Below are 12770 nucleotides of genomic sequence, written 5' to 3' on the forward strand. Positions count from 1 at the left end.
TATTCATAGATACTTTGCTCATGTAAATGAAGGGGCTCGATATTTTGGGTTCACTTGTAAGAGCCTTTTTCTGTCTGATAGTGACTCTATCATATAGGCTGTGAGTTGGAAGGGGGCGGAAATCTTCCCTTTTCATTTCTCAGAAGTGAAATTAGCTGGAAGAAGCAGAAGATGAAATTATAGCTAGTGAGAACCACGCATTGTCAAAAGCACACACATAAAAAAAGAGAGTGAGAGAGAGAAGAAAATGCTGTCAAAGGAATTCTATGGAAAAAGTGAACATGTCCCAGTTTTCTCTGATGGTGCCAGAACCATTTGCCAATGGACCCAGTTGGTGTAGCCTGAGTCACCTGATCATCTGCAAGCTGAAGGAGTGCTTGTTGACTTCGTGGCCAGGTATAGATGGATGGCCGGGAATGAGCCTCTCTCTGTCCCAGGTTGTATTGAGCTGTTAGGGAACTTGGGCAAGGCTTTGGGTTTTGGTGGTTCTCTGGCCGAAACTATTTCCTGAGTGTAGACAGAGTTTTCCTGTTGTCTTGTTCTGGCTGTTGCTTTAGGGGCATAGATGGCTTCATGAAAAAAGCAGATTCAGAAAAGTCAGTATGTTTGTGTGACCCCAGGAGAGCACCCTGGGAGCAGCCAAAGACCCGTAGGGAGGACACCCAGGCATAGAGGTTCCCTGTAGCCCAAAATAGCAACAAAGAAAAAGGGGAAAATAAAATCAAATATGAGAAGGGGGGGGGCTGAAGAGAGAACACAGAAGTTTAGGCATTTGCCCTGCATGTGATGACCTAGTTTTATTGCTGGCATCAAGTGGTACCTCAAACATCATTAAGAGTAACCCCCATATGCAGAATCAAAAGTAGCCTCGAGCATCACTGGGAGTGGCCCCCAAACCAAGAGGAAAAGAAAAAAGAAAGAAAATAACAGAAAAAAAGGAAAGGTAAGAAAAGAGCACCCCCATGCAGGTGAATTAATGATGTCCCTGGCATTCAATCAGTCCAATTCAGGAAATGCCCAGTGTCCCCAACCCTTTCAGCCATTGAGAAAAACAATACCTATTGACTACCATTCTTTTAGAGAAACAACCCCTGGGGCTGGAGTGGTAGCACAGCCGTAGGGCCTTTGCCTTGCAAGCGGCTAACCTGGGATGGACCTGGGTTCTATCCCAGGCATCCCAGGAGCGATTTCTGAGCGCCAGAGCCAGGTGTGACCCAAAAACCAAAATCAAAAAAAGAAAAGAAAAACAACTCCTGGTTCTTACAACTCCAGGGCTCTGGAGATAACATGGAATGATGCCTACAGGAATTTTGAGGTTGGAAATCAGATGGCCAGATGCAAAACTCGCCCAGGAATCATGCTAACGGCCTCAAAGAGAAATACACCTGGTGGGGGGACATGCCTTGTGCAAAGGTTTTTCTATGCCAAGGCAGGTGCCCCTGACCTACCAACTGCTCTCAGGGCTCACGCCATTTTGCCTGGCTCCCAAATGCCAACAGCAGGTGCCGCAAACCTGCAGGTTGGGGACGGGATCACACATTGATTGCTTGGCCTGCAACTGAAGGATGAGCTTTTCCTCCCATGAACTGCGGGTAATTGGACCGTGCCAACTCTGGTACAAAGAGGGGGAAGGCAGCCTTCTGGGTTTGTCTGGCTGCTGATACATTGCAATACAGCTCTGGTTTCCATAGAGAAGAGCATAGTGTAGCAGGGCAGGGCATATGTCCTAGAGCAGTGGGGGCACACTCCCTCCACTTCTCATTTCCCAAAGTGTCCCCCCAAAAGGTGACATTTGCAGGTGACTTCTGCACCTGGAACATACTGCTAAGACTGCCTTTCCAGGGCACTAGCCACTGCACCTGAACGGGGAAGCATCCCATCCACCCAGGAAGAACATTTCCAAAAGTCACAGAGGAAGGAAGGAAAGAGTGGGTGTCCTTAGAAAGAGTTTGCAGGGGTCTGGAGAGATAGCACAGCGGCGTTTGGCCTTGCAAGCAGCTGATCCAGGACCTAAGGTGGTTGGTTCGAATCTCGGTGTCCCATATGGTCCCCTGTGCCTGCCAGGAGCTATTTCTGAGCAACCTGAACAATGCCGGGTGTGGCCCAAAAACCAAAAAGAAAAAAAGAAAAAAAAGAAAAAGAAAAAAAAGAAAGAGTTTGCTCTTTTCCAGGGTTGCAGAGGACAGCTCAGATCAGCCTGGGGTAAGCTGGTGACTGATGTTAGCAAAAAAGATCATTTTCAACACTTTCGTTGCTTGCAATTTCTAGGCACTTTCATGGATTTTCCCCTTTCTCCTCCCCTTCCTCCCTTCCTTCCTCCTCCCTCTATCTTCTTATTTTGGGGGGGTCACATCTGGCAGCGCTCAGGGGTTAGTTACTTCTGGCTCTACGCTCAGAAATCGCTCCTGGCAGGCTCAGGGGACCATATGGGATGCCAAGATTCGAACCACCGTCCTTCCACATGCAAGGCAAATGCCCTATCTCCATGCTATCTCTCTGGCCACCTTTCCTTCTCTTTTTCTTTTTTCTTTTTCCATTTTTTCTTTTTAGCTTTTAGCTTTTGGGCCACACCTGGCAGCGCTCAGGTCTTACTCCTCAGTCTGTACTCAGAAATCACTCCTTGCAAGCTCAGGGGGCTGTATGGGATGCTGAAGATAGAACCCAGGTCGGCAGCATGCAAGGCTACATGCCTATGTAACAAGTATACAGCCCTCCCTACTGTACTATTCCTATAGCCCCAGATTCATGGATTTCTTTCTCCAATTGTTCCTGCAGAAACTAGGGCTAGGCGAAATGGGATATGGAGTTTGGTTATCACCATTCTCTCATAGTCTTGGGGGGGGGCATACCCAGTGGTGCTCAGAGATCACTACTAGTGTGTTTTGGGGACCACAAGGGATGCCAGAGATTGAACCTGGGTTGGGCACATGCAAGGTAAATGTTCTTCCCACTGTGTTATTGTTCCAGCTTGTATAATTTTGATAAACAAAGTTGCTCAGCGTGAATTAAATGATCACACTAATTTGTGGAATATATTAAAAAAAGATAGTATGGTAATAATATCCAAAGATAATAGAGATGAAAGCCAGAAGGACCACAAAGAGCAGGGGGGTGCAGTTAGAGCAGAGAAGGGAGTACTATGACAATTATGGAATACAATGTTGGAACTGAATCAACAACTTTGATTCAGTGTATCTATTGATGATTTAATGAAAGACTTTCTTCTTTTCTTCTTCTTCTTCTTCTTCTTCTTCTTCTTCTTCTTCTTTTCTTCTTCTTCTTCTTCTTCTTCTTCTTCTTCTTCTTTTCTTCTCCTTCTCCTTCTCCTTCTCCTTCTCCTTCTCCTTCTCCTTCTCCTTCTCCTTCTTCTTCTTCTTCTTCTTCTTCTTCTTCTTCTTCTTCTTCTTCTTCTTCTTCTTCTTCTTCTTTTCTTCTCCTTCTCCTTCTCCTTCTCCTTCTCCTTCTTCTTCTTCTTCTTTTTTTTTTGGCTTTTGGGCCACACCTGGCAGTGCTCAGGGGTTACTCCTGGCTCTATGCCCAGAAATCTCTTCTGGCAGGTTTGGGGGACCATATGGAATGCCGGAACTAGAACCACTGACCTTTGCATGCAAGGCAAACACCTTACCTCCATGCTATTTCTCCGGCCCCTAAAGCCTTTATATATAAAAAGGCTTTTATATAAAAAGATCCTCCTTATTTTATAAATTAAAAAAAATCACTAATTTATGGGATTGAACCTTTGGTGTTTGGGACCTTTTATTCCTGCACACTACCTATTCTAAATTTTGTGTCAACTCCTACTAACCCAGAATGTTCACCTCCAAAGAGCACAATGCTTAGACACCAACAGGGTGTCTCTCACTCTCTTGCTCATGCATCAGTGGTGGTGGGAGGGGAGGACAGGCTTCAGATGAATGACGACATCTGTGGCTAGAGTCCTCTTTACTTCGACTCATTGCTTTGATGAGTCACTCATCCTTGATGCGTTGGTACGTGAAATGCTCCCAGGGGCCGGAGGGCTCTTTCAATTTCTTCCAGTCCACTCTCAAGCTAAGACATTTCTGAAGAATGGCAATAGAGCAAAGAGAAAGGCGACGCCTCGTTTCATCGAAAGTCACACCAAAAGGGGCTTGATAGCTGTTTAAAACCAAGTCAAAGGGTCTGGAGCGATAATCCAGGGGTACGATGTTAGCCCTGCGTTCAGCCGACCAGACCCGGGTTTGATCCCTAGAGTCCCATAGGGTCCCAGGAGCCCGCCAGGTGTCATTCCTGAGCACAAAGCACTGTCGAGTGTTTCTCTAAAACAAAACAAATAAACAAACAAACAAAAAATCAAGACAGAACCAAATAAAAATGAATCCCAGTCCTTGTGGTATATGCATCCAACCTTCTGAAAGTGGAAAGCCGGAGGACAAAGCCAGGAGAAACAACATGGTCTAGGTCGCCATCGTGTGGTCAGTATCTGTATTGCACCTCCACTCGGCCTGAACCCGTCCAGGCTTAATTTTGATCACACGAGCGCCCCCAAGAGGCATGAATCCAGCAAGACCCATACGAAGACATGCTGCATTTCCCTGCTTTGTCCTCCTCCAAACAAAAGTTTGACTGAGTCCAGTGACTCAACCAAAAATTACACCAATGGATTAGAAAAAACGTTTTAACTTCTCGAACTGAACAGACAGTAAAGGAGGGGGGGGGCCACTTGCTTCGCACTGACCCGGGTTTGAGTCCCTAGAAACTCCCATGTGGTGCCTAATTGCCGCTAGGGTTCACTGTTGACTACAGAACTCCCACCCCCATCCCGAATCAATAAAATAACGAAAAAGTTAGTTTCTTAACTGGTAGAGATGCAGCGGAAAAGGATTCCTCCTCCGACTTCCTGCCTATCTCAACTGGATGGTGAGACCCTCCCACAGCTGGTAGGGTCTGTGGTTGGTAATAAAGGGGTTGCCTTGCGGGAAGGGGAGAGGGAACACAACAAGGAGATGAGACAGAGGATGGATGCAGAGGAGCAGGAAGAAGGCTGCTTAGCTTAGAGGCCATGTGAAAAAAAAAAACACATGGCAATTAGGGCCTTGTAATAAAGCTGGATGTCTCCTGAAACTTCAACTGACTGCCTGTGGATCATTTCTTCACCATCACGCTGCACCTACAGACCTGCTGCCGAAGGGGCTGCAGGCACCGGCCAAGCCGAGAAAGGCCTCACCATCCATCCACAACACCAGAACACTATATAATTAAAAAGACAACAGGAATGTAATCTGGTAAAACATTTTGTTCTTAATTCTTTAATACTTTAATTTCCAGGAAGCTACATCTAATTATCCCTGAGAATTTGAGGAGGGTGTTTATTATTATCATAATTGGGTTTTTTTGGGTCATACCCGGCGGTGCTCAGGAGATACTTTTGGCTCTACATTCAGAAATCACTCCTGGCAGGCATGGGGGAACCATATGGGATGCCGGGATTCGAACCACCATCCGTTCTGGATCGACTGCGTGCAAGGCAAGTGCCCTACCGCTGTGCTATCTCTCCGGCCCCTTATTTTTTAATTGTTCATAAAACTTAGCAGATGGAACGAAAACGCTCAAGTCAAGGCATTGATTTTCTTTCCTTTTGTTTTCTTTCTTTTTCTGTTTTGGCTTTTGAGGAGTCCCACCTAGCTGTATTCAGGACTTACTCCTGGCTCTGTACTCAGGGATCATTGCTGGTAGTATTTGGGAATCATATGTGGTAGTGGGAATGGAACCCAGGTCAGTCACATGCAAGACAAATATCTTCCTCATTGTACTATCCCTCTAGTCCCAAAACACTGATTTGCCTGCTGTGGCTCCATTTATTATTATTATTGTTTGGTTTTTGGGTCACACCCAGCAGCACTCAGGGGTTACTCCAGATTCCACGCTCAGAAATCGCTCCTGGGAGGCTCAGGGGACCATATGGGATGCCGGGATTCGAACCAATGACCTTCTGCTTGAAAGGCAAACAAACACCTTACCTCCATGCTAACTCTCTGGCCCCTTATTTATTTTTTTCTTCTTGCACTTAGTGAAATTGTGCTGGCTATTGCATTGGAAGGTATTCAGACTCCTTTAACTAAGACAAGATAATCGCTCACTCTCCCTGTTTATCCTCCTCGTTACAAGAGTCATATTAATGTGCTTAGAAGTACACAGATTACTGAGAAGATTATCTCCCAGGTAAATAAACACATTGATTGTGATGTAAAAAGTGGTGCAGGGGCTGGAGAGATAGCACAGCTGTAGGGCATTTGCCTTGCAAGCAGCTGATTTGAACAGATGGTGGTTCAAATCCCGGCATCCCATAGAGTCCCCCATGCCTGCCAGGAGTGATTTCTGAGTGCAGAGCCAGGAGTAACCCTTGATCGCTGCCAAGTGTGACTCCAAAACAGAACAAAACAAAAATGGTGCAGACTGATCCTGAGCGATAGCACATCCTAGGATTCCATATGTGAACCTGGTTTCTTAACATAAAATAAAATAAAATGGACTTAATGTAAATATAGGGTTAGTACTGGGGGATGCAGTGCTGTGAAATTAATTAAGGACTGATGCATGATTTCCAGGCTATGAGTCATCTTCCCAGCTCAGTGAGGTGTTTCAAAGGTGTGTGTGTGTGTGTGTGTGTGTGTGTGTGTGTGTGTGTGTGAATGATTCAGTGACTGATGGCCAACATACAAGCAAAAGGTCATGAGCATGATCCCTGGTATCATGTGAGCTGAGCCTGAGCCTTGTTCTACCATAGACTCATCTCTGCTGTCTGAGATCCCTGGCACCACATCCTAACTTAAGATGTGCTGAAATGGTAATAATAGGGAGTACGAACTCTGGCCTAAGGAATCTGGGTAAGATCTGCAGGGAACCCAGCTCCAGCTGAAGACTGTGACTCCCCCAGGACCCCAAATGTCAATCTAATTCCACCAGAAGACATGGCGTCCTAACTTCTAATTGCACGTCTGAGTTGCCTGGTCTTCAAAAATAAAATTTTTTTGTCTACACCCAGCAGTGCTCAGGGGTCATTCCTAGAAGGCTCAGGGGACCATATAGGGTGCCGATTGGTAGCATGCAAAGCAAATGCCCCAGCCCCTCATGGCCCCATGGCCCCCAGCACTTGAAACTGGTCAGTCTTTAAAGACTGACCAGTTTCAAGTGCTGGGACCATGAGGAAGGACTTGGGACTCTGGGTCCTCAGGGATGCTGGATCAACATATTGTTTACAAGGTCCAGGCACCTGCCCCATGGCCATGCCTGTAGCTGTCCAGCTTTCCATTGTTTAAACACATTACAGAGTTTTCTGGGTCGTCCTGAATTCTGGTGCTGTTTGCTTCAGACTCCATTAATGGCACGTGCCTCGGTGGACTCTTCCTCCTTACCCAAGAGAATTGCTGAACATTTTGTGCAGTTGGGGCTGAACATTTCCCCAAATCCAGATGGCCCTGGATCACTTTTAGCTTCAGAGAATTAGGCTTTACTCTACTTCCCATTATCTGAAAACTTTGCAGGCCACAGAAAGGACCACAGGAAGACTACAGAAAGAAACTTTTTAGTGAATTTTACAAGGCTGTTAGTATCCTATGGCAAAATTGAGAAAGGATAGATTAAAAAAAAAAAAGAAAACTAAGAGAAAAATAAAGACATTTAACAATGTTATATTTAAATAAATTCATAAAATTTGGAGGGACCAGCGTCATCCAGGAGGGTGTTTGCCTTGTACAAGGCTGAGCTAGGTTCCTTCCTGGCATTCCATATTGTCTCCCAGCAGGCCAAGAGTAAAGCCTGAGAGCCAAGTGTTTTCGTTTCTGGGTGTGCCCCCAGAAACCAACCAAACCAACAAATTAAACCATCTGGGGAGGGGAGGAAAACTACCACTCAATATAATCTTTTTGTTTTTGGGTCACACCCGGTGGTGCTCAATTTCTGGCTCTCTGCTCAGAAACCGCTCCTGGCAGGCCCGGGGGACCATATGAGATGCTGCGAATCGAACCAGCAAACGCCTTACCGCTGTGCTATTGCTCCGCCCCTCAATAGTATCTTTAAATTGGGCTGTAGACTGCAGAAAATAATAGCAAACAGAACCTAGAGACGGATAAAACAGGGTTTATTCCAGGAATACAAGTATCGTTCCAACATAATACAATCGAATATGGTGGGTGATTGAAACAGGCATTTCAATTAACTTATTATTATTCTCAATATAATCCATTAAATATACTTGGTTCATCACTTGTTGAAAAGAAAAGGGAGAAAAAAGCAAACATCATTTTCAAAGCTGTCTAAACCGGTGCCATTCAATTCCCATTTCTAATAGGAATTGTACAAGCAGATGCGGCTTCTTCCAGCAACCTTATGGTCTACGATGGTCTGACCCACAGCCTAACCTCTGATCAGAACAACTTAGGTTTTCTCCTTGCTGCCAGACTGCGCCTTGCAGCCTCGCGTGGGCTGATATTTTAGGAATAAAGCGGAAATAATCATCCCTAGCCCCAATAGCAAAGATGTGATGGCTTGCCTTCTGTTCAAAGCCAAATCCCCTAAATCATGAGCCAGAGTAAAAAACGTGCTTTGACCATCACAAGGTTCCAGGTCCCTCAAGAACCTAGAATTGGTGAACAAATCTCAGGACATGATCTTGTGACACTCTGGTTAACTTTGGTGAATTTGGGACTAGAGTTGGCCAAGAACAGTGCAACAGCTAGAGCAAGGGGGAACAGATGAGAGTCAGCTAAGCAAGGGGGACAGGTGAGTGAGCTAAGCTGGGGAAACAGAGAACTTCCAGCCCCCATCGAGCCTCCAGTTCTCATCCAGGCAACAGGTGTACTTGCAGGGAAGTGAGGCCTGTATTGGGACACTCCTTGGGGAGGCGAGCGCAAGCGGAACCTTTTTCCTCTGCTCTGAGTTTCCCACGACCCCTTTACCCTTGGACCTGATAAACAGTTTCCGGGTCAACCAGACCTAACCCAACGGTTGAAGAAGGCAGTTTCTCCCAGGAGCAGAGTCGCTTCACTCCGGAAGCCGCTCCATATATGGCAACCCCGCGAGCCGCCCCACCCCCTCGACAGATTAACGCTAAGAAGATGCTCGGCACGCTCTGCCCCGAGCGCGTGCCCGTCTTCTACGCTCTCCATTGCTCTCCATGCCTTGACCCCGCCTTGCTCCGCCCCTCACGCCTCGGCGTCCAATCAGCGTTTACGCGCCTCCCGCCCACACGCCCTCGATGTCCTATCAGAGTTCGCGCCCGCGACGCCCCGCCCCGGACCCTCGAGGTCCTATCAGCGTTCGCGCACCGCCCTCAAGGCCCCGCCCCTTTACGCAGAGCTTCCTCATTTGGGCGTCATCCCGCCCTCTTGGCTTCGAGGTCCTATCAGCATTCGCTCCCAAATTCTCGCTGGCCTATCATCTTTCGTGTCCAAAGCCCCGCCCCTAGCCCGACGCTCCGCCCCCTCTACGGATGCTTCGGGGCTCCGTTTGGGGAGACCTCCGGGTGGTCGGACTGGTTGTTGGACGTCGGGTCGAGATCGGGGTCGGGGAGGCCGGAGACAAGCCCAGGGAGCCGGGATCGGCCGCAACCAGCTCTGGCACAGGAAGGGAGGCAGTGAGGTATACCCGAGTCGGAGCTTGGGGGCTCGGCTACAGACCCCGCAGCTCTCGGATCCGAGCCGGGCGTGGACGTCCCGACCGCCATGGCCTCGCCGTTCCTGCCCGCCGGAGCCGCCACGGGCTGTGACAGCGGCGGGGAACTGAGCTCGGGGGACGAATCCGGAGAGGCGGAGTTCCTGGGGCACCCCGAAACCAGGGCACCCCGGAATCTAGCCGAGCTGTTCGACAAAGCCGCGGCGCACGTCCAGGGCCTGGTGCAGGTGGCCAGCAGGGAGCAGCTTCTGTACCTGTACGCCAGGTACAAGCAGGTGAGGTGCGGGGGTGGAGGTGCGGGCCTTAGTTTGGCCCCAAATTGCAGAGGTTGGTTGTTGCAGGGTCTGTGGATAACAGTCGGGTGCAATTAATTGCTGGCGATGGGTACGGGTTGGGATGCCGGGGGGGGGGCTTTTTGCTCAGGGAGAGGCCCCCTTCAGAGCTCAGAGGGGTGCTGACAACTTTCCTAACTCGGGGTGCCCCTTGTAAGCACTTAGATTCCTAGGGGTCTTGTTCCAGAAGCTGAATGGGATTACAGCATCTCCAAAGGCCTCCCCACCCTTCCATGCAACCGGTGATGTGAAGAAAACTAGTTGTGGCCCCGAATGGCATCTGCATTAGTATTTGTGTTCTTTATGGCTGTTATTTGGCTTGGGGGGGGGGGCGGGTCCACGCCTGCTTAGTGCACCCCGGGACCGACCTCAAACCCCTCTGCATTGCTTTCTCCATGTGCAAAGAGGGTGCTCCCCTTCGGAGCCAGACTCCCCAGCTTTTATTCGTTTACTAGCATATTTGGACAAGGTGATTTTAAATTTTTTTTAAACCCTCCAGGAGTCTCAAACTCAATTTACCTGCGGGCCGTAGGAGGCAAAGTCGGGGTGATCCTTGAGTGCAAAGTCAGTAGTAAGCCTTGAACATTGGGGGTGTGTGACCCAAACAACTAAAACAAAACAAAACAATAAAAGATTCCTCTAGGGCAGGGCCACAAAATGTTGTACGGAGGGCCGCAAACGGCCCGTGGGCCGCGAGTTTGAGACCCCTGCTAGGCTTAAGTTCAAGGGTTTTTTGTTTTGGGCCGCACTCCCGGCTGCGCTCAAAAATCACTCCTGGCAGGTTCGAGGGACCATTTGGGATGCTGGGAATTGAACATAGATTCGTGCTGGGTCATCTATGTGCAAGGCAAACCCTCTACTTCTGTGCTATTGCCCGGCCCCTAGACTTAAGTTCTGATGGAATAAACGTATCTCTCTCTTCGATACAACTCTGAAAATGGGAGTGTGAACTCAGGGTGAAATAATGCCCTTCTTTTATCCCAACCCTTCACCCCCCCCCCAAAATAAATAAATAAAAGGGAAGGTCAACAGGAAGAGAGCAGATAATTCTGCCTTGGGTCTTCCAGAAAAGTTGGTCCTAGCAGTGAGAGTAATGCAGGACAGAGCAAGTAACGTAGGATTTTAGGTATTTGAGAAAGAGCTTTTTCTCAGCCAGCAACTGGGGAGCATCTTTTATATGCCAAAGCGTTGGGGTCAATTCTAAGCAGTTGACTTGGGGTATTTAGGAGGAGGGTGTTTGGAGCCTATCACTGACAGGCTTTAACTCTAGCTATGGACCCCGAGGATAGGAGATTCTGAGTAATTTCTTTTCTTTCCTTTTCCTTCCCTTGTTTTTCTTTTCTTGTTTCTTTTTCTTTCCCATCCTGTGCCAGGGGATCACTCCTGACAGTGCTCTTGGGGACCCATTATGTAGTGCCAGGATTTGAACTGCGTGCCAAGGCAAACACCTTAATCCCTGCACTGTCTGTCTAGCCCATTAGCATATCATTCCCTTGTTCTAACTTCTTTTTTGTTCTCTATACAATGTATTTTCCTATTGTAGAAAGAGTTCAGGGACTCTCTTGTTCTCAAAATGAATTTCCTAAAGGGTAGATGGACTTTCATTGGAGCTGGGTGAGTATGAGTTTTGGGGATACGAGTGAGGAGCTTGTCATGTTTTTCAACCATTTCACCTGTGTCCGCTCCCAAACCTGTTTCTAGCTCCCATATCCTACAGATTGGTCTTTAGACTAGATTGTGTGTGTCCTCCACACCCCCATGTATATGATTTTCACCTGTGGTCTCCTTTAGAATATCCGATGGGCCCATGAGAACTGTATGGCCCCAGGTAAGAACGCCCATGTAAACCATAGCGCTCAGTGCAAATTGCCCTCTGAATTGACTTTTTGAGGAGGTGGGGCCAGGGGCCACACCTGGTTGTGCTGACTCCTGGCTCCTGTACTCAGGGATCACTTTGGGGATCATAACAGATTCTAGGGATCAAACCCAGGTCAGCTGTGTTCAAAGCAAATGCCCTACCTGCTGTGCTATTGTTCCTGCCCCTAAATTTTTTTGGAGGGGCCACATCCAATGTCTCTTAGAGGTTACCCCTGGCTCTGTGCTCGGAAATTGCTCCTGGCAGGCTCTGGAGACCATATGGAATGCAAGGGACCAAACCCGGGTCTGTTCCAGGTCGGCCCTGTGCTAGGCAAATGCCTTACTGCTGTGCTATCTCTTTCGCCCCTAATTTTTTTTGGGGGCCACACCCGGTGACGCTCAGGGGTTACTCCTGGCTATGTGCTCAGAAATCGCTCCTGGCTTGGGGGACCATATAGGACACCGGGGGATTGAACCACGGTCCATCCTAGGTTAGTGCATGCAAGGCAAATGCCCTACCGCTTGCACCACCGCTCCAGCCCCTAAATATTATTTTTAATGGACTTCTGCAGTGTGTTAAAACACCTGTCTTTGCTCTAATAAAGTTGAGAGTCCCATATAGCTCTTATGTAGCAGACTAAAATGTCCCATAAAGTTCGTTTTTATATTCAGACTCACACCCTTCTATGGGCAGAATGAGGTGTGGATGTGAAGGTGATAACAACTTAGCTGAAGTGTGTAAAATAAAAATATCCGTGAGATGGAGAGACAGCTCCAGACACTGTTTCTTTTCTTTTTTCTTTTTTTCTTCTCTTCTCTTCTTTTCTCTTCTTTTTTTATAGGCTTTTGGGTCACACCTGACAGCGCTCAGGGGTTACTCCTTGCTCTGTGTTCAGAAATCGTTCCTGGCAGGTACAGGAGACCATATGG

The 12770-nt window shown here is 47.9% G+C and overlaps 1 protein-coding gene across 1 annotated transcript in view; it reads left to right on the forward strand.

Annotated features, from left to right (window-relative positions):
* Positions 1 to 9533: 9533 nt before the first annotated feature.
* ACBD6 (acyl-CoA binding domain containing 6) overlaps positions 9534 to 12770 on the forward strand; it is an 80996-nt gene continuing 77759 nt past the window's right edge. The window contains exon 1 of the mRNA XM_049776579.1: positions 9534 to 9926. Coding sequence (XP_049632536.1) covers positions 9702 to 9926 — 225 coding nt within the window. The 5' untranslated portion in view covers positions 9534 to 9701. The remainder of the gene's footprint in view (positions 9927 to 12770) is intronic.

This window comes from Suncus etruscus, chromosome 7, assembly GCF_024139225.1.
Source record: "Suncus etruscus isolate mSunEtr1 chromosome 7, mSunEtr1.pri.cur, whole genome shotgun sequence".
Classification (NCBI taxonomy): Eukaryota; Metazoa; Chordata; class Mammalia; order Eulipotyphla; family Soricidae; genus Suncus; species Suncus etruscus.